At 35.5% G+C, this 21,584-nt stretch overlaps 1 protein-coding gene across 2 annotated transcripts in view; it reads right to left on the reverse strand.

Moving 5' to 3' along the window:
- Positions 1-21,291, reverse strand: part of AGMO (alkylglycerol monooxygenase) — a 339,122-nt gene extending 317,831 nt beyond the window's left edge. The window contains exons 1-3 of one of the 2 annotated variants that reach the window (XM_067041684.1): positions 20,745-20,976; positions 18,623-18,753; positions 8,567-8,718 (exon numbers count right to left, since the gene is read on the reverse strand). In XM_067041684.1, coding sequence (XP_066897785.1) covers positions 8,567-8,718; positions 18,623-18,753; positions 20,745-20,870 — 409 coding nt within the window. In that variant the 5' untranslated portion in view covers positions 20,871-20,976. Of the gene's footprint in view, positions 1-8,566; positions 8,719-18,622; positions 18,754-20,744 lie in introns of both variants that reach the window. The other variant, XM_059073960.2, reaches the window with a different exon arrangement.
- Positions 21,292-21,584: the final 293 nt, after the last annotated feature.

Here is a 21,584-nt window from a genome sequence, read left to right on the forward strand (position 1 = left end):
TCTTTTTGAATTATGGTTTTCTCAGGTCATATACCCAGTAGTGGGATTTCTGGGTCATATGGTAGTTCTATTTTTAGTTTTATAAGGAACCTCCCGACTGTTTTGCATAGTGGTTTTATCAATTTACATTCCCACCAACAGTGCAGGAGGGTTCACTTTTCACCACACCCTTTCTAGCATTTATTGTTTCTACAATTTTTGATAATGGCCATTCTGATTGGGGTGAGGTGATACCTCATTGTAGCTTTCATTTGCATTGCTCTAATGATTAGTGATATTGAGCAGCTATTCATATGCCTCTTGGCCATCTGTATGTCTTCCTTGGTGAAATGTCTATTTAGGTCTTCCGCCCATTTTTTAACTGGATTGTTTGGTTTTTTTGATATTGAGCTCCATGAGTTGTTTGTATATTCTGGAGATTATCCTTTGTCTGCATTTTCATTTGCAACGATTTTCTCCCATTCTGAGGGTTGTCTTTTTGTCTTGTTTATGGTTTCCTTTGCTGTGCAAAAGCTTTTAACTTTAATTAAGTCCCATTTCTTTATTTTTGTTTTTATTTCCATTACTCTAGGAGGCAGGTCAAAAAAGATCTTGCTATGGTTTATGTCAAAGAGTGTTTTGCCTGTGTTTTGCTTTAAGAGTTTTATAGTGTCTGGTCTTACATTTAAGTCTTTAATCCATTTGGAGTTTATTTTTGTGTATGGTGTTAGGTAGTGTTCTAATTTCTTTCTTTTACATGTAGCTGTCCAGTTTTCTGAGCACCGCTTATTGAAGAGGCTATCTTTTCTCCATTGTAAGTTCTTGCATCCTTTGTCGTAAATTAGGTGCCCATGTGCATGTGGGTTTATCTCTAGGCATTCGATCTTGTACCATTGATCTATATTTCTGTTTTTGTGCCAGTACCATACCCTTGATTACTGTAGCTTTGTGGTATAGTTTGAAGTCAGGGAGCCTGATTCCTCCAACTCCATTTTTCTTTCTCAAGATTGCTTTGGCTATTCGGGGTCTTTTGTGTTTCCATACAAATTGTAAAATGTTTTGTTCTAGTTTTGTGATAAATGCCATTGGTAGTTTGATAAGGATTGCATTGAATCTGTAGATTGCTTTGGGTAGTATAGTCATTTTCACAATGTTGATTCTTCCAATCCAAGAACATGATATATTTCTCCATCTGTTTATTTCATCATTGATTTCTTTCATCAGTGTTTTATAGTTTTGTAAGTACAAGTGTTTTACCTCCTTAGGCAGGTTTATTCCTAGGTATTTTATTCTTTTTGTTGCAGTGGTAAATGGGAGTGTTTCTTTAATTTCTCTTTCTGATTTTTCCTTGTTGGTGTATAGGAATGCCAGAGATTTCTGCATATTAATTTTGTAACCTGCAGCCTTACCAAATTCATTGATTAGTTCCAATAGTTTTCTGGTGGCATCTTTAGGATTTTCTATGTATAGTATCATGTCATCGGCAAACAGTGACAGTTTTACATCTTCTTTGCAAATTTGTATTCCTTTTATTTCTTTTTCTTCTCTGATTGTGGTGGCTAGGACTTCCAAAACTATGTTGAATATGAGTGGAGAGAGTGGACATCCTTGTCTTGTTCCTGATGTTAGTGGAAGTGCTTCTAGTTTTTCACCATTGAGTATGATGCTTGCTGTGGGTTTGTCATATACAGCCTTTATTATGTTGAGGTAGGTTCCCTCTATGCCCATTTTCTGGAGAGTTTTTATCATAAGTGGGTATTGAATTTTGTTGGAAGCTTTTTCTGCACCTATTGAGATGATCATATGGTTTTTATTCCTTAATTTGTTAATGTGGTGTATCACATTGATTGATTTGTATAAACTGAAGAACTCTTGCATCCCTGGGATAAATCCCACTTGATCATGGTGTATGATCCTTTTAATGTGCTGTTGGATTCCATTTGCTAGTATTTTGTTCAGGATTTTTGCAACTATGTTCATCAGTGATATTGGTCTATAATTTTCTTTTTTTGTGACATATTTTCCTGGTTTTGGTATCAGGGTGAAGGTGGCTTTGCAGAATGAATTTGGGAGTGTTTCTCCCTCTGCAATTTTTGGAAGAGTTAGAGAAGGATGGGTGTTAGCTCTTCTTTAAATGATAGAATTTGCCTCTGAGGCCATCATCCTGGACTTTTGTTTGTTGGAAGATTTTTAATTATGGTTTCAATTTCATTACCTGTGATAGGTCTGTTTATATTTTCTAATTCTTCCTGGTTCAGTCTTGGATAATTGTAACTTTACAAGAATCTGTCCATTTCTTCATGGTTGTCCATTTTATTGGCATATAGTTGTTTGTAGTAGTCTCTTATAATCTTTTGTATTTCTGCAGTGTCAGTTTTGATTGCTCCTTTTTCATTTCTAATTTTACTGATTTGCATCCTCTCTCTTTTTTATTGATGAATCTGGCTAAGGGTTTATCAATTTTGTTTATCTTCTCAAACAACAAACTTTTAGTTTTATTGATCTTTGTTATTGTTTTCTTCATTTCCATTTCATTTATTTCTGCTCTGATCTTTATTATTTCTTTCCTTCTTCTGACTTTGGGTTTTCTTTGTTTTTATTTCTCTAGTTGTTTTAGGTGTAGGGTTAGATAATTTATTTGAGATTTTTCTTGGTTTTTGAGGTGAGATTGAATTGCTATAAACTTCCCTCTTAGAACTGTTTTTGCTGCGTCCCATAGGTTTTGGGTCGCCGTGTTTTCATTGTTATTTGTTTCTATGTATCTTTTTATTTCTTCTTTGATTTCTTCAGTGTTCTCTTGGTTATTTAATAGTGCACTGTTTAGCCTCTATGTATTTGTGATTTTTACAGTTTTTTTTTCCCTGTAATTGATTTCCAATCTCACAGCGTTGTGGTCAGAAAAGACGCTTGATATGATTTCAATTTTCTTAAATTTTCCAAGGCTTGATTTGTGACCCAAGATGTCTACTATCCTGGAGAATGTTCCATGTGCACTTGAGAAGGAAGTGTATTCTGTCATTTGGGTGGAATGTTCTATAAATATCAATTAGATCTATCTGGTCTATTGTGCCATTTAAAGCTTTGTTTCCTTATGTATCTTCTGCTTGGATGATCTGAATATTGGTGTAAGTGGGAGGTTAAAGTTCCCTACTGTTATTGTGTTACTGTCGATTTCTCCTTTCATGATTGTTAGCATTTGCCTTATGTATTGAGGTGCTCCTATGTTGGGTGCATAAACATTTATAATTATTATATCTTCTTGGATTGATCCTTTGATCATTATGTAGTGTCCTTCCTTATCTCTTGTAACAGTTTTTATTTTAAAGTCTATTTTATCTGATATGAGAATTGCTACTCCAGCTTCCTTTTGATTTCAATTGGCATGGAATATCTTTTTCCATCCTTTCACTTTCAATCTGCATGTGTCCCTAGGTCTGAAGTGGGTCCCTTGTAGACAGCATATATATGAGTCTTGTTTTTATATCCATTCAGCCAGTCTGTGTCTTTTGGTTGGGGCATTTAATCCATTTACATTCAACGTTATTATCAATATGTATGTTCCTATTACCATTTTCTTAATTGTTTGGGGTTTGGTTTTGTGGGTCTTTTTCTTCTGTTGTGTTTCCTGCTTAGGGAAGTTTCTTTAGCATTTGTTGTAAAGTTGGTTTGGTGGTGCTGAATTCTCTTAACTTTTGCTTTTCTGAAAACCTTTTGACTTTTCCATCAAATTTGAATGAGATCCTTGCTGGGTAGAGTAATCTTGGTTGTAGGTTTTTCTCTTTCCTCACTTTAAGTATATCCTGACACTCCCTTCTGGCCTGCAGAGTTTTCACTGAAAAATCAGCTGATACCCTATGGGGATTCCTTTGTATGTTATTTTTTGTTTTTCCCTTGCTGCTTTTAATATTTTTTCTTTGAATTTAATTTTTGTTTGTTTGATTAATATGTGTCTTGATGTTTTTTTCCTAGGGTTTATCCTGTATGGGACTCTCTGTGCTCCCTAGACTTGGGTGACTATTTCTTTTCCCATGTTAGGGAAGTTTTCAACTATAATCTCTTCAAATATTTTCTCAGACCCTTTCTTTTTCTCTTCTTCTTCTGGGAGCTCTATAATTCGAATGTTGGTGTATATAGTGTTGTCCCAGAGGTCTCTGAGATTTTATTCAATTCTTTTCAGTCTATTTTTCTTTATTCTGTTCCTCGGCAGTTATTTCCACCATTTTGTCTTCCAGCTCACTTATTCATTCTTCTGCCTCAGTTATTCTGTTATTGATTCCTTCTAGTGTATTTTTCATTTCAGTTATTATGTTGTTCATCTCTGTTTGTTTGTTCTTTAGTTCTTCTAGATCTTTGTTAAACATTTCTTGTATTTTCTTAACCCATGCCTCCATTCTATTTCTGAGATTCTGGATCACCTTCACTATCACTACTCTGAATTCTTTTTCAGGTAGATTGCATATTTCCTCTTCATTTATTTGGTCTTGTAGGTTTTTACCTTGCTCCTTCATCTGTGACATATTTTTTTACCATCTCATTTTTTTTTTTTTTTTTTTAATGAATGGGATCGTGTTCCTGTCTTACTGGTTGTTTGGCCTGAGGCTTCCAACACTGGGGTTTGTAGGCTATTGGGTAGAGCTTGGTCTTGGTGCTGAGGTGAGGAACGCCGTGAGATTTCATTCCAATGAATAGTCCCTGGGGTCTGAAGGAATATGAGTTTTTAACATAATTCCATTTGGTTTTTATATAACCACTTTGAGAAAAGTTAATCAGCATATTCAGAAGTTTGGAAATTTAAGAACTAATGCCAATGAGAAGGACAAAGTTTCTTGTATGAATTTTAAGAATTCACTCCAAAATCATCTTTGCACTTCCCCTATCATTATTGTAGTTAATTGTTAATGTCTTTTACCCATAATAAAATGAATAACTGGTGTTCAGATATGTTATTATCCAAGCTACCTCTGATGCCTAATATAGGGTTCATATAAGATAGATGGTCATTAAATATTTGTTGAAAAAGTTAATGCATGAATGACTGGATGCATGAATGAAAAGATTATAATCATAGAAAAAAGTCTCTAAGTTAGTTAATGATTCTTGCTGGAATTTTCACTTAGAGTATTTTCCTAGTACTTCACCATGCTTAGTCTCTTTTATTGTATATTTTAATATTATGACACTAAATTCAGTCACAATTACACTTGTTTAATAAGTGAAAGAGGATAGATTCCACTTGATTTGGCCTTTTGTTGTCTAAAATGGCTTTGCTCATAGATCTTATTTGCTAATGCATCATATGCCTTTAGTAACAGAAACTTTTCAAATTCTCCTTTGGAGCAAAAATATTTGGCACAAACGAGACAAATTTGTATGGAAACACAAAAAAAGTGAACAGCCAAAACAATATTAAGAAAGAAGAACAAAGTTGGAGGTATCACACACCTTGATTTCAAACTACACTACAAAGGTACAGTCATCTAAACAGTATGGTACTGATACAAAAAGAGATACACAGATCAATGGAAGAGAATAGAGATCCCAGAAATGAACCCACACTTATATGGGCAATTAGTCTACAACAAAGGAGGCAAGATTATACAATGGGGAAAAGATAGCCTCTTCAGTAGATGGTGCTGGGAAAAATGGACAGCTATATGCAGAAGAATCAAACTGAACTATTCTCACACACCATGCACCAAAATAAATTCCAAATGGATTAAAGAGTTAAATGTAAGACCTGAAACCATAAAAATTCTAGAAAACATAGGCAATACTGTCTTTGACATCAGTCTTAGTAAAAAATTTTTTTGAATGTGTCTCCTCAGTCAAGGGAAACAAAAACTAAAATAAATAAATGGCACTACATCAAACTAAAAAGCTTTTGCACAGCAGAAGAAACTATCAACAAAATGAAAAGGCCACCAATGAATGGAAGAAGATATTTACAAATGATATATTTGATAAGGTGTTAATATCCAAAATATACAAAGAACTCATAGAAACTCAACATCAAAAAAACAAGCAACCTGATTTTAAAATTGGCAGAATATTGTAATAAACATTTTCCAGAGAAGACATATAGATGTTCAACAGGGCCATGAAAAGATGTTCAACATCAGTAATCATTAGGAAAATGCAAATCAAAACCACAATGAGATGTCATCTCATACCAGTCAAAATGCCTATTATGAAAAATACAACAAATAAGGAGTGTTATCTAAGATGTGTAAAAAGAGGAACCTTGTGCACGGTTGGCTGGAATGTAAATTGGTACAGCCAATATGGAGAACAACATGGAGATTCCTCAAAAAATTAAAAATAAAACTACCATACAGTCCAGCAATTCCACACCTGGGTACTTATCCAAAGAAAACAAAAACAGTACTTAGAAAAGGTATATGCATCCCTATGTTCATTGCAACACAATTTACTATAGCCAAGAAATGGAAGAAACTTAAACACCCATCAGAGATGAATGGATAAAGAAGAGGTGGTATGTATATACATAACAGAATATTACTCAATCATAAAAAAAGAATGAAATCTTGCAATTTGTGACAACATGGAGGGACCTACAGGGTATTATGCTAAGTGAAATAAGTCAGACAGAGAAAGGCAAATACTGTATTATTTCACTTATATGTGAAATCTAAAAAAACAAAACAAATAAACATAACAAAACAAAAACAGAGTTATAGATACAGAGAACAAACAGGTAGCTGTGAGGGGATGGGGGTGGTGGGGAAGAAAGAAGTAGGTGAAGGAGATTAAGAGGTACAAACTTCCAGATTCAAATAAATGAGCCATGGGTATGAAATGTACAGTGCAGGGAATATAGTCTATAACTATGTTATATATTTGCACAGTGAGATATCATTTTTTTCCAACTAGCTTTCCATCACAAGTCAAAAGTCTTTGAACTTATGAGTAAGCATCATAGCCTGAAAGTGGTGAGTGTTTTTCCAGAAGGTTTTCAGATTTTTTTAATGCCTGCCTTTACTGGACTTGGTTCAAAATTTTCTAATGGGAAGCATACTTTAAACAGCCTTGGTTCCATGTTTTTAATATATTATTTTACTTTATTGCTATTCTCTGAGAGCACTTACAATCAATGTATTTTTTAAGTTTTATATTTAGTAATATTCTGTTGGTTCTTTGTTTCCTGTTATAATGCACTTTCAAATATTAAGCAAATTTGCAGATTTTCCAAACAAGCACATCTGTACAGGACAGTGCGATATTAGAAGGTTCCTGAAATTAAGTAATACAATGTAAATGCTTTCTGCATTACCCATTTGCTGCATAGAAAGTGAGGAAAATTGCCAATGGGTTTATTTCAGGTAGTAAACTACTATTTTGAAAAAAAATACCAAGTTTACCACATCAACCCTATTTTATTCTTAATCACGTTCAATTTGGGAGTATCCTCTTACATTTATATATAAGGAAATGATGTAAGGAGCTGACCTATTATTTTCAAAGACAAAGGTTATCACACACAAAATAAATAACTTTTTCTAGTTTATTTGTTCACTCCAAACTTTTTAATGAATTAACACTTTTTATAGTTTCATTAAATGTACACATTTAAAGTGCTTAACAAAATAATGCCATGTTTAAAGTTTAACTGCCTTAAGCATAACGCTGTCCATGCTACTCCAATTTCCTTCATCCTTGCTTGGGAAGGATATTTGGTCACACATACTCCTACACACATAGCTCAGTTATTCAACCTGATCTCAGAGCTCTTCTTTCCATTTCCCATCTATTTTTTATTATTATTCCAGGTTTCTTCCTCTTCCTTCCTTCCTCCCCACCCACTCAACCCAACTACCCACTGAAATCCTGAGTTCTGCTCTTCAGTAGTTTTTCCAAATTAGCACTTTCCTCCGTTTCCCTTCAGAAATATTTTGCATGCCTAATTCCTTAGAGACCACTTGTTCATCTTAGCTCTACAATAGTTCTCCAATTTCTGCTTATCCCACGAGAGATTTAGACAGCTCCATGCTCTTCCATTTTCCATTCCATAACAAAACATTTCTTTGGAAGGTGTGGCCAAGAATCCCCAAAAGCAAGTTCAGTGAACCAGTACCGTAAGAAGGCTTTGTAGCAGATGAGAAATTTTGCAAAGCTGTGGTCACACTAAAGTGCATTATGGCTAATGCCTAGCTAATTGCATTTTCATTTGTAAATATGGCAATACTGCCAAGAACATGAATCAGGCTTACATATGACAGCAGGTTACCTAGGATTCCATGCTGTTACAAAGCTCTTCTGAAAGACCCTTGATAATTGGGGTGTGAAGTGATGCTATAGTCAGCACTTTCTAAATGGTTTTAAAAATAAATTAGATACAAGGGGTGTGAAACATGTACCTCTAGTAATTTCACTTTTTTTCAACAATGACTTCAGATTGTTTTCATTTAAATTACAAAATGAACTTTCATTACTAATCTTTAGATGCTGTAAAATAAACTAAGTTATTCATTTAGTCACTTGTTCAATAAATATTTACTGAATGCCAACTATGTGGCAAACACAGTTCAACATAAGTTGAGTATCAAAAAAGTCTTGGTTTGCAACTTACCATGAGCCATACGATGAAACCAGTAGTAACCAAAGTCAACTCCCAAGAAAGTTAAATACCAAGTCCATGGAGAATCCCAAGGCAAACTGATGAGCCTGTAGTTCTCCCAGATATAAATGTAACTGGTCAGTTCAATGCTCCTGGAAAACAAACTGGAAAGATAAAATGTATAAGCAATGATTAAACTATATTTTAGATATAAAATTATGCTAAAACATTTTAGATAATATTTAAAAATTAATATGTTCATATATAAAAATAAAATCCTTTCCTCCTTTCTCTTGGTTTCTTACTGCTCTATCATACCTTTGAAGAGGCTCAGTTTCCTTGGTATCAAAATGATTCACATGATGTTTCCTTTTGTTTCATAGGAATCATGGATGCCAACTATTCCCTTATTTCATGGAATTTAGGAAGTTCCCTTTATATGTCTCTTAAAAATACTTTTCATGGAAACCATATAACATAAAAATGACAAAACTATTACTTTTTCTGTGACTGTCATTTCTAAATCTTAGTAAAGAACACAAGAAGGGTGCTTTTTAAAGGAAATGTTAAAAGTGGAAAATTATAAATAGCATATTTTTTAAAGGGACTGCAAAATGACTACTGTCTTAAAATATATTAATCCCATAAAGTTTGCCTTTAGATTAAAGTTGCTTCTGACTAACTCTCTTCTCTCTCTTCCTGTCTAGTCCCTCCTCTCTTTCACACACACACACACACACACACACACACACCACTATGTTTTCTAGATATTATTCTTAAGACTACAAATTGGATTCTCATAGCATATCAGTATTTCTTATAGTGATATAAATTATGGATCTCAAAATATAAGGGAATAATTTTTCCCTTGAAATAAACAATTGTTTTTAAAACCCAAACAGCATATCTCTTACTACATATTCTACCAAGCTTCTGTAAATTCTTATTTCAAAAATCTACATAATATACTTCAATTTTATAAAGAGTAGTATTTTTCCTTTTAAATTTCCTGTGATCAAATTTAGGATCGGACTTAAGATCATCATTCCTTTTATCCCTCCTTTTTTTTTTTTTTTTTTTTTTTGCGGTACGTGGGCCTCTCACTGTTGTGGCTTCTCCCGTTGCAGAGCACAGGCTCTGGACGTGCAGGCTCAGCGGCCATGGCTCACGGGCCCAGCCGCTCTGTGACATTTGGGATCTTCCCGGACAGGGGCACAAACCCGTGTCCCCTGCATCGGCAGGCAGATTCTCAACCACTGCGCCACCAGGGAAGCCCTATCACTTTTATAGATATGACTGAACTGACTTTTTCATTAATATTTATCACTCATATGTAAAATGAATTATTCTACCTAATAAAGATTTATTTATAAACCATGAACAAGTGAGAAAGTTCTGAAATATTCTAACTTTAAATAAGAGTCAAAGAAGCAGCTCATTAGTTTATTGTTAAAATTCATTATTTTACTAGTATTTCCCTTTACATAGCGTCTATGAATTAGCATGTTACTGGTTTTGTTGGAGACTCGGATGTTTACTTTTAATCTAATGTTGACGTTAGTTATGATATGACTTTAACTGTGATTTAATAACTTTAAAATTGTCTCACATTTTGAATCCTTCAAGTTATTATTTAATCAGTAACATAAAATACTAGGTTTCTTCACAACAGCATTAATATAAATAACTAATAGAAATGCCAAATGCCTACACTTTGAAAAAGGTGTACACATCATCAGATCTTAAAACTCAGTTTTCAATTTAAGATTACTCTAGGTTTGTAAATTGGTCCCCATACATGGAGGGTAAGAAGAAACTAAAGAAAGAGACAGAACACTCCAGACTGGGAAGTGGCAGTTTTAACAAACAAGGAACTTAAGAGAGGAGGTTTGTCTTCGGTGGCTCTAAGACATGTAAATCTCCATAGTCTCACTCCAGAATGTTAAAATTTTCTAGAAAGGTCTTAACTGGGTTCAAGTCACTTATTCAGTCCAGATGGTCTCAACAATACCTTACTCTCTCAAGGCTGCGTCCTTGAAACAGCTGTTAGCAGGGGATTGTAGGTGGAACTTACATTCCATGGAAGGGGAGAGAGTAAGTGAAAGGGTAAGGGTAAGTCCAGCTTATAAGTCAACCAGGGTCGCATCGTCTCCATGAACTCCTCCAACAATTATATGGTTGGAAAGAGCAATTTTGTCCTTAAGTGTGAGTCCTTGATCCAAGGAGACCACCTACCCAGCACCCCTGTCACAACTCAGGCAATGCCTTGGATACTCCAGAATCCTCTGTCAAATGGCCCTGAGCCTGCTTTCAGGACTGCATGGGCCTCTTTCCTGGTCCAGGCCTCCAGAGGGTCCACCTATGCAGGTGTGTAAAGTCTTCAGCATGACGAGGTAGACAAAAGTGGCTTCTTTGGACGTGTAAACAGAGCTGGGACGAGCAGTCCCAGCTGGGGTGTGCACACACAGGTGTGTGAGGTACCTCATGAGACAAGACAGGCCATGGGCCAGGGCCTCTCACCCTGTTCTGGAACTCTGAGGAATCCAAGAACTTGAAATTTGAAATGTGTCTTCCAATTTGTCATCCAGGTTATTTATAAAGGTAGAGAGAATAGAAGGAATTTTATTTTAAAGCATGTTAGCTTGGTTGGTAATTCTTATACATCTAGACTAAGGCTTCTGAACAGTGTCATTATTGACATTTGGACAAGATAATTCTGTGTTGTAGGGGTCTGTCCTGTGAAAACTGTTACCCAAATTATGAAACCTTATAATTGCTCCTTAGTACTCATTAGTAGAGGATTAACCACATAAAATTCAAGTTTTAGAAAAAAAAATGGTGAATAATATCAATTTTATATGGTCTAACTTAATTTTTCTAAAACAGAAATTCTAAAATCTGACACTGTTGCTATTTGGGCCAGATGATTCTTTGTTGTGTGGGCCTATCCTGTGCATTGTAGGATGTTCAGCAGCATCCCTGGCCTCTGCCCACTAGATGCCAGTAGCACAGCCCTCCACCCCAGGTGTGACAACAAAATGTCCAAATGTCTCCCGGGGGCAAAACTGCCCCAGTTGATAACCCTAAAAAAGACTGATCTAGAAAGAAAAAATTAAAACTTAGGAAAATGCAATAGAAAGTTGAAATAATCTACAGTTTTTTTAATATCCACTTTACTACATGGTGTCAAAGCAGGTCAATTCACGGACTCATTCAATCATTCAAAAAATTCATGTTAAGTGCCTACTAGGTGCCAGGCACAGCACAAGAAAGGGAGGACACATTGGTGAGGAGGGCAAATAGAGCCACCTGCCTCATCAATGTCCCACCAGTTCAGTATCTCTTTTTAAAGTTGCTGTCTTTCTTGTCAGTTTTCTAGTGACAATTGAAATAGGCTTTCAGATACCAAAACTTCAATAATAGAAAGAGGGTCCCTGGAAACCTTCCATGTGTAAAACAAAAAGAACCTGCCTGTAATTGAAATACTTTATTTCCTGTACAGGTGCCAGGTCTTGAGCAGGCACCCAATTTATTATTCTGTCAACTTACTTATTAGGGTTGACACAAATCGAGCTGAAATATGCTTGACATACTACAGTCAAGGCTTTTTCTTTTTTTTTTTTCACACCTTAGCACAAAGCCAAACTTTCCTCAAGGTGAAGGGAAAGAGTGGAGAAGCTGTGGGAATTAAATTCCCAGTTCTCTATCAGCAAGATGAATATGATCCTCTTCCATCATAAATGGGAAAAAACAGCCATGGAGTGCCCACACTAAAAACAATTCGGCAAGAGATACACCTGGGAAATGATTATCAAGTTCTGGAAAGCCCTTGATTGCAGGAAATAGCACCTATATTTTCAAAAATGTTCCCACCGGACCTTGAATCGTAAAACTAACCCTCTTCCTCTTTCTCTTCCCAATTCCTTCATTCTCTCCCAGCCCCCAATCCCAGTATATGACTCTGCACTCTGGAATTCAAACGACAACTCTAACTCCTATCCTGTGGAAAGAGACATATGTAATATGCATATATAGTGAGCTTACTTTATCATGTGGAGATGGAAATTAGGTAGCACAGGGGCTTTGAATAACCAAATGCTAGATCCCTTTTATTCATTAAGTTTGAATGCAAGACGGAGAAAATAATCTAAATATAAGGAGGCATTAGACTCCTCTAATTAACAACCTGTATGTGTAGAGACTCCCCTCCCATTTTGTCCTATATTCTTTTTAAATTCCCTCCAAATAGCTATTTCTCTTGTGTCTGAAGTATATCTTCTGGCAAATGAAAGACAGTTAATTTTTCATGTGTTTTATGTAAGCTTTTCTGTCCACACTAGAAATTTGTCCTGTCAGACTGGTGGTTGTCAAGGGGGAGGGATGGAGTGGGAGATTGGGGTTAGCAGATGTGAGCATTTATATACAGAATGGACAAACAACAAGGTCCTACTGCATAGCACAGAGAACTATATTCAATATCCTATGATAAAGGAAAAGAATATTTTAAAAAAGAATGTATATATGTGTATATATATATATATTTATAACTGAATCACTTTGCTGTAGAGCAGTAATTAACACAACACTAAATCAACTACACTTCAATAAAAATAAAATCTGTCCTGTCAATGTTTAGTAACTGTAAAATGTGGTAAGATACCAAAATAGTATTCCAGTACTGATGCTGGATTTTTAAAAATATAAAGTTACTTTATAATGTTGAAATTTTTCAATAATCAATAAATGAGAATAAATATTATTTGAGGATTGAGAATTACAAAGCTAATTTGTTATCAAAGTCGTCTGAGTTTGAATGTTCCCATCATTAAAAATAGAGAAAGGTAACACTGGACAGGATGTTCACCATCTCACTATCTCCCAGCTAAGTTGACATGAGAGCATTAGGCTGAATGGACCCTAAAATTATCTAGCTCTCAAATACTCTCATGCTCTAATCATTACTCAAGCACATGAAATTTGATGTAAGGCTCTCATTGCAAACTGTTAAAATTTCAAAGCAACTTTCAAAGTAAGTTGAATTACATACTCAGTGTTCACAGACATCTGCCAACTTGTACTATTTTACAACTGTCATTAGAGAAATTTGGCCAGATTATGTAAAATTGAAAAAAATAAATTAGACTTTTTATTTCTAACAATCTTGTCATAAATTAGAAAATAAACCAATATTTAAATGCGATCATTTGAAATGCCCTTATAAGTTTCACGAAGTTATAAATAAATTAATATATATAACTATATATTATATATATAACTATATATATTGAATTTTCTGAGAAATTGCATTGTTTATTTCAAAATCTCTTATACCTGGCCCAGGAACTTGCACTCTCTATCTGTAAAGCTACTGCCACTTTTGCTCCATCTAGTGGAATATTGATTTTTGCTCAGTAATAACGAAATACATAACACAAGCTCTACCTTCTGCAGGCAGACATTTGTACTGCTATTTCCTACTGTGAAATGACATTTATGAAACAATCATTTAATTTAATTTCTTTTTAAAACAACCACAAAACCATAGACTTTTGTAAACACAATGTGGTAGATTTGGAAGAAGTAAATGTGCTACATTTTTTACTTTGCAAGAAGTAAATTACTTCAAGTAATTCAATTACTCTACTGAATAAGCACACAAAGCCAGACTAATAAGTGCAAGGAAGCTTGCATTCATTTGGGAAGGATAGTCTAAGAGCTAGCTCTGAAGTCACACCATTAATAACAAAGTCTATTTATAAGGTTTCTAAGGTAAAAGTTAAGGGGACATGTAAAAGTTAAGGGGGCATTCTCTCTAGCAAAAATAATTAACAAACCAGCAGATTTTTTAGATATATTTTGTTCTCATGGGGTGTTCGTTTCATAATTTTCTAAGTTAATAAAAATATTATATTATTAACATTATTAACATACCATTATTAACATTACATAAATGAATTTATCTCTTACTTAGGACAATGAATAACTGTTGACTAAAGTCATCATCCCAAATGACAGGTACTTGTTTTTCAGAAGTCCACGTTGCCAAAAACAGTATTGCCTCTGCTACTAAAGTCTAGTGTAAAAATGCAGTACACAATTTTCGTTTATTCTCTAGTCCCACCCCAAGGAGTCAAACATATCTAAAATAAGTTTAATTTCCTCCTCTTTAATTTTTTTTTTTTTTTTTTTTTTTTTTATGAATTGAAACTTTCTTGTCAGGAGTGGAAAATTCCATGGCAGCCATGGCCAGTAAAACTGTAGATACCTTTGGTCCAACATTGCAGACCTAGCTCCATAGTAAAAATTGGCGGTGACCCATGTGTATTAAAAGTAGAGTGTCCCCAACTCATTTGAAAATTTACCTACTTAAATTATCCCTCCAACCTATTGCAATTTGATTTATAATCTGCTGTTTCAACAGAATAAATGAACCCATTAAAAACAAACATACTGTAGATATTTATATCAGGAATAAAATTTCTCTGGGGAGGATGCAATTTATGGAAGCAGAAACATTGGAAGGAAGTAACAAATTGAAGTCCCGATTTTCTAATGAAGGATTGGAAACTGTGAGTTCTGCTTCAACAAGCAAGAAAAAAAGACGTAATTATTTTTCACTCATTAGCATTTCACTCAGTAGCAGGATATTTCACAAGTTTCAGATAGATTTTTTAAAATTGATTTAGTCATTATTTTGTTCAGTTTAATTTTTTATAGTTACAAATGCAAGTAATTGATATAAAGGCAGATTATCTGCATATGATATACTGCATTTAACTACAATAAATACACATATCTGCCGATAATTTCAGGACTAGATTCTGACTCGGAAGTCTGCCTACTGGATTCCAGAAGAGCAAAACAGATGCAGGCCTGCCCAGAATCTGGTTCTTAGGACAGATGGAGTTTTATTACAGATCATGGTCTGTCCAACAGGCTTGTAAACAAGGTACAATCTTGTCTATGATGAATATTTTCCCTTACATAAAGATTTGAAAAGATACACATATATCTTTTCCATCAATATGGTAAGTATGCTACCAATCTTCAAGGTACTTTGACTTTTATGTAATAACGAAATTGAGATCCTCAAATAAACATTGTTTTTCCTCAAAGTCTGCACACAGCATTTCCATTACATGAATGGCAAAGTGGAAAAACATGTTCATGGTTGCACTTTGATTTCCCCAACTTCTTTTTTCAGAGGCCACATGCCTATTTCAAATTATTATCCAAAGTATAATTCCTCACAGGGGATTAACAAATGGTATACTACCATTTTTCTTGCAATCATGTATTTTAAGGACGTGGCAAGCCCCTGTTGTTGGTATAGAAAGTGAAATTAGTCCCTCCGAGAGGGTATGATCAATGCCATGTTAATCTAACCTTCAGCTGTTAACGATTTGCAGGAGGATTCCCCTTGATGCTGTGGCTTCAACTGAAATATTGTTCTAAGAGTTTCTGTCAAATCCCCCTTCTCGTCTTGTGCTGAAAGGGGATTGAGGGGAGTGCATCCTAAGGATCAGCTTTCCTTCTCTGCTTATATCTATGAATTCGTTTTAATAGCAACACAGTATACGAAAATATTTTGAAATTTTATTTTCAAATAATCTGCTTTGCTGAGATCTTTCAGATAAGACTTTGAAAGACAAAATTCTTTAGAAAACTTACAAAGTTATCCACATTTCATAATTTAGGATTGTGAACAAAAAGAGAAGCAAGATGCTGTTCTCATTCAAAATACAACTATAGAAAAATATGCTCCAAATTCAAGTTCACAACCTTTTCCCTTTCTTTCAAAGGGCACCAGAGTTCACAGCTTGTGTTAGCTTAAGGAGTGTTATGAGTAGTGGGATGTGAAGAAAAAGAACTGCAGGCTTATCCCTGAAGGACTGGTTTGTTTGGGTTTCTCTCTCTCTCTCTCTCTCTCTCTCTCTCTTTCTCTCTCCCCTCCTCCCCCTGCCATTTCCCTTATATTTAGGGGTTTCTTTTTTAGCAGAAATATCTATTTAATCATTGGGTCTCCTGTTAGAACTCTGTACCTTTTTATTCTTTTAATCACGGTGTTGAACAGACATAGAGTACTGAGGATACAGTTCATATTTCTAGTTGTTACAATAGTATAAGAGAAGAATCTAATCTCACTTGTGACCAGAGTCAAACTTTAAAAAGTAAAAGAAATGCTGAAGCATTCATTCAACTTATGTCTCCCTGAGTTCTTAATAAATTCATTCCAGCTCAACAAAATATGTGATCCATAATTGTACCTGCAGGGCACTTCTCAGTTATCAAGTTATTTTGACAGTTCATCAACCATCCAATTTGCATAAACCTATACACTTAACTTTCTCAGAATGAATTATTGGAACCAACTGGGTATTTTTCAATAATCAAACATACATGTCCCTTGAGTATGTTGAATGTATTTCTTGTTCAGTTCTGTTCAAGGGAGACATGAAATAGAGGAAATTATGGGTAGTTGTAAACTCTTAATTAGTGTATTCCGGAAATTAACTGAGAATAATTTGAGATATTATTCTCTGATCCTGACAGGAATGTGCAACCATATGAGTAGCTTTTTAGAGACTCTTTTATGATGGTTATTACTATTATTATTTTATAACTATTATCCTACCTTTTTCATAGTAACATTTATGAAAAATATTTTACATTTAGGTTTACTTTCTATCTAAACAATTTTATGCAATTATATGAAATTATTTTACCTTTCCTCAGATATCATTAAGTTTTCATTTTATTTTTTCAAAATCCACCTTGGTTTCCCACTGGGCGGTTCGTACAAACATTCCAAAGCAATGAGCACTGGTTAGAAGTAAAGCTCTTAAAACAGTAAAAGAAGCAATGGGTGGGAAACTGGAATGAGAACATTCTTCAGCAACGCAAAGCACAGATTTCTAAGGGAATCTTCCCTCACCCTCTGCTCTTTGGAAAACACTCATATACCGAAGAGCTTTCCATTCATTGGTATCTCCTCTAAACACATTACAATTTACTTTCTAAACAGTAGTAGGTCATTAATTGTTTACTGCCTTTTGGTCCCTTCATCCTCAGACTTCACCATCAACATAACACTATAAGAATGTGTTTTTTTCAAAAAAAAAAATCGACCACGTATCATACATCAGTACAGGCACAGGAGTTAAAACTAAAAGAACACCTCTGTTTCTCAAGTCGCACGCAAGCCTGCAGGAAGGGCTGGGAGGCAAACAGGTGAGCTTAATATCATGTGACAATTCTATGATGGGGTAAGCACAATACTCCACAGTGACTAGAGCCCATAGTGAAGTGGTGCCTAAAATAGGGTTGGAAAACAGGCAAGATTTGCTGAAGAGTATGACTCTTCAGGAGAAGTCTATGCTTAGACTTAAGAAATGAATGGGTGTTGGCCACTCAGATGACCACGTGAGACATCTTGGTAATGGTAAGTAGCAGAGTATGGAGGGAACAACTATTGCAAAGGGGGAAGAAGAAAGAAGGCACCAGAAGCAAAGCTGGATAAACAAAGGCCTCCATAGATCAGGCAAGAAGTTATCCTCAGGCTATAAGGAACCTATGAAGAGTTTCCACCAGACTCACATTATGGAAATGTTTGGCTGTAAATGAAGTAGGACTAGAGACAATGATACCACTTAAGAGACCACTGTAGTAATCCAGAACTTTGTATGACTTTGAGTAGGGAGTGTCTGCACCCCAGATTGCTACAGCATGTGAATTTACCTGAGGCCAAATTAATTTTCCAATAGATAACTAGAACATCACTCGGGCCTGAGACTAGCGTAAGACTAGTGAAGCACTTGTCTTGGGCACAAAATTTAAGAAGGCACCAATAAATTCAGAAATTAAGATAAATAATACTTAGAATATTTTTAATAACAAATGTAAAAAATCCATGATGAACAAAACATCAAAAAGTTAAATAATGACAGTAGCTGAGTTCTTTGGGGATGTATGTGAAAATAGACCAATTCCCCATACAGTGGGTTTCTTTTCAATCTTACTTGGAGAATTTCAGTTTATTCACTCAGTGTTGCTGACCAGCTAACTCACCTCGGAAGCCGAGACAGAACACCGGCTGACATCGATGTTAAGGCATCATCCAAAGGACCCGGTGGCTTCCCTTTGCGAATCCAGCTGACAACCAGTTCAAGCAGCATCAAGGAAATGAAAAATGGAGTTGCCTGGAAAGGAAATTGCAGAAAAGAGATGCTATTGTGCTCGGTATGAAATTCTTCCAAGTTTCCTGATTAGTCATTCCCAAAGTGGGAGGCCCAGAGTGATAGTTCATAGCAGAAAAGGTATATACCTATCCTAGAGGATCATTTCCTCCCAACAGGCAAAGAAATCTGATTATTTCAGACACACGCTAAACAGGTGCTCAAATTCTATCATCCAGTTTGGACATGAAATATAACTATAGATGTAACCATGATAATTCTGCCAAGAAAATAAAAAGATTAGGCAGGACGTGTTTCAAGTTAGATCTAAAAAAATACATTTGAAAATAAGTGCAATAATCAGAAGTCTATTATCTACATGTCTAAGGCCCATTTTAAAAGGCTTTCCTTAAGGATGCACATAATTCTAGTTTTTCATATTAGAATTACAGGAATCACAAAATTGAAACTGTAAGAACAAAGAATTTGCTTCTGAGTATTTCAGAGAATGAGGTCATTTTAAATGCTTGTTTTAGGCATCAAGTTTTATTCATACAGTATTTTTTTCTTATATCACAGAAAAAAATTCTTGTCATCCACAATTGATGACAAATATTGGACTAGGTTTGGTGTCATAATATTTAAAAAAATGATTTATGAAGATGCAAGTACCACAGTTTTTTCTTTAAAAAATCAGAAAGAAGGAGTGATATCAAATCCTGAAAAAGTTATAGGTTTCACTCATTTGGAAGCTGATTATGAGTACTGAAGTTTTCTAAACTGAACTCACAAGAACATACTCTCTGATGTCATTTTCTTTTCTATTTCTGATCTCAACTAGTAAGTGTTGTAGGAACAACTTTGACAGGGTAGGGAACTTAAACATTCAAGTTCTAATTCTGGATATTTCCACTTCCAATCATAGGCAGGAAACGGAAGTGAAACATGCCTCTGAACACCTGAGTTTCAAAGAAAACTTGGTTTAAGCTGAGACTTGGGAAGTCAGGGTTGAACTCAGTCAGCTGTGTATTCATTCTGCAGAACTATGCTGCTAAAATAAAGAGCAAATCGCTCCTGGGAGGTGGTAGACAAGTTTTCCCTTTAGAAACAAAATTGTTACAAAGTTTAGTGATGTCACATAACCACTAGGTACTGAGCTTCTAACAGCTAAATTTGTAAGGCCACTGTGTCCAGGAAAACTTTTTTAAAGTTTTATCATAGTCTGGAGTAACATATCAGGGAAGACAAGTTTAATAGGAGAAGATGGTCATGGATACTGCATGGACATTCAATTCAAGTGGAAATTCTACTTTTGCCCCATGCTTTTTTGAAACTATTATTTTTTATTAGAATTATTTGAAGAATGAACATGAACGAAACCCCCAAATGTGTTTAACTTACTTCTTATTAAGAGAAAAGCAAGAGTAGCCTCTTCCCGGAGAGTCTCACCCGTTTTTGTTTTTTAACATCTTTATTGCACTGTAATTGCTTTACAATGGTATGTTAGTTTCTGCTGTATAACAAAATGAATCAGCTGTACATATACATATATCCCCATAACTCCTCCCCCTTGCGTCTCCCTCCCACCCTCCCTATCCCACCCCTCTAGGTGGTCACAAAGCACCAAGCTGATCTCCCTGTGCTATGCAGCTGCTTCCACTAGCTATCTATTTTACATTTGGTAGTGTATATATGTCCATGCCACTCTCTCACTTCGTCCCAGCTTACCCTTCCCCCTCCCTGTGTCCTCAAGTCCATTCTCTACATCTGCATCTTTATTCTTGTCCTGCCCCTAGGTTCTTCACAACCTTTTTTTTTTTTTTCAGATTCCATATATATGTGTTAGCATACAGTATTTGTTTTTCTCTTTCTGACTTAACTTCACTCTGTATGACAGACTCCAGGTCCATCCACCTCCCTGAGAAAACCATAATTCAAAAAGAGTCATGTACCACAATGTTCATTGTAGCTCTGTTTACGATAGCCAGGACACAGAAGCAACCTAAGAGTCTCACCTTTTGTACATAATCAGGCACCTCTTCCAGGGTTTCAAATGACGTTTCATTGGGCTTCATCACGTAAAACATCATGCGAATTCCCTGGGAAACCGAAACATCCTGTTGGGCTTCTGGGTTCTTCATCTCTGCCCTTGTCTGACTCCCAGCTGGAGAGTATTTGTGATTCAGTGGTTGGAGCCAGAGGCTGAACAAAGAGGACGAGATGTGCTGCACAGATCAAGCCCTTTGTCGGAGAACAGCTAAAAGCAAAGCCCCACAGAGCACAGCCAACAGCAGATTCTGTGTGGAGAGACCGGAAAATACAAGGATCAATCAGGAACGAGTTCAGAGTTCAGGGACGCTGTCCCAGAAACAGCCCACGTGGGGGAAGGGAATGGGAGGAAGGGCTCCTGCCCAAATCAAGGATAAACAGTGGAGTCTGGCAGCAGGTGGAATAATTTATCATTAAAAAAGAAAAAAGACAAACAAACAAAACCACATGATACCTCCTTGGAAAGGAGAAGGAAAAAAAGTGATAGCAGGTGAAAGTTCGCTCTGAAAAAGTGGGTGGAAATTCAAAGCTCCAATCACATGAGGAAAATACATTTTTTTCTCTCCCTTTTGAAATTCACATCGTGTTCAGGTTTGTAGTCTCCCCAAAGAGTCACATTTCCTGAAAAGACAAGGTGTTCTAATCTCACTTAATAAGACTAAGCTCAAAAGTCAATAAGCACTGAACATATCTTACTGGTGATTACCTATATATTTCTGGATGTGTATCATGTTAATATCTTAATGTCTGAAAACCAATTTAGGGGCATGTAGCTTCTTGCATGATTTGCATTGTTTAATGGATCG

The sequence above is a fragment of the Kogia breviceps genome, chromosome 9 (assembly GCF_026419965.1).
Source record: "Kogia breviceps isolate mKogBre1 chromosome 9, mKogBre1 haplotype 1, whole genome shotgun sequence".
Lineage (NCBI taxonomy): Eukaryota > Metazoa > Chordata > Mammalia > Artiodactyla > Physeteridae > Kogia > Kogia breviceps.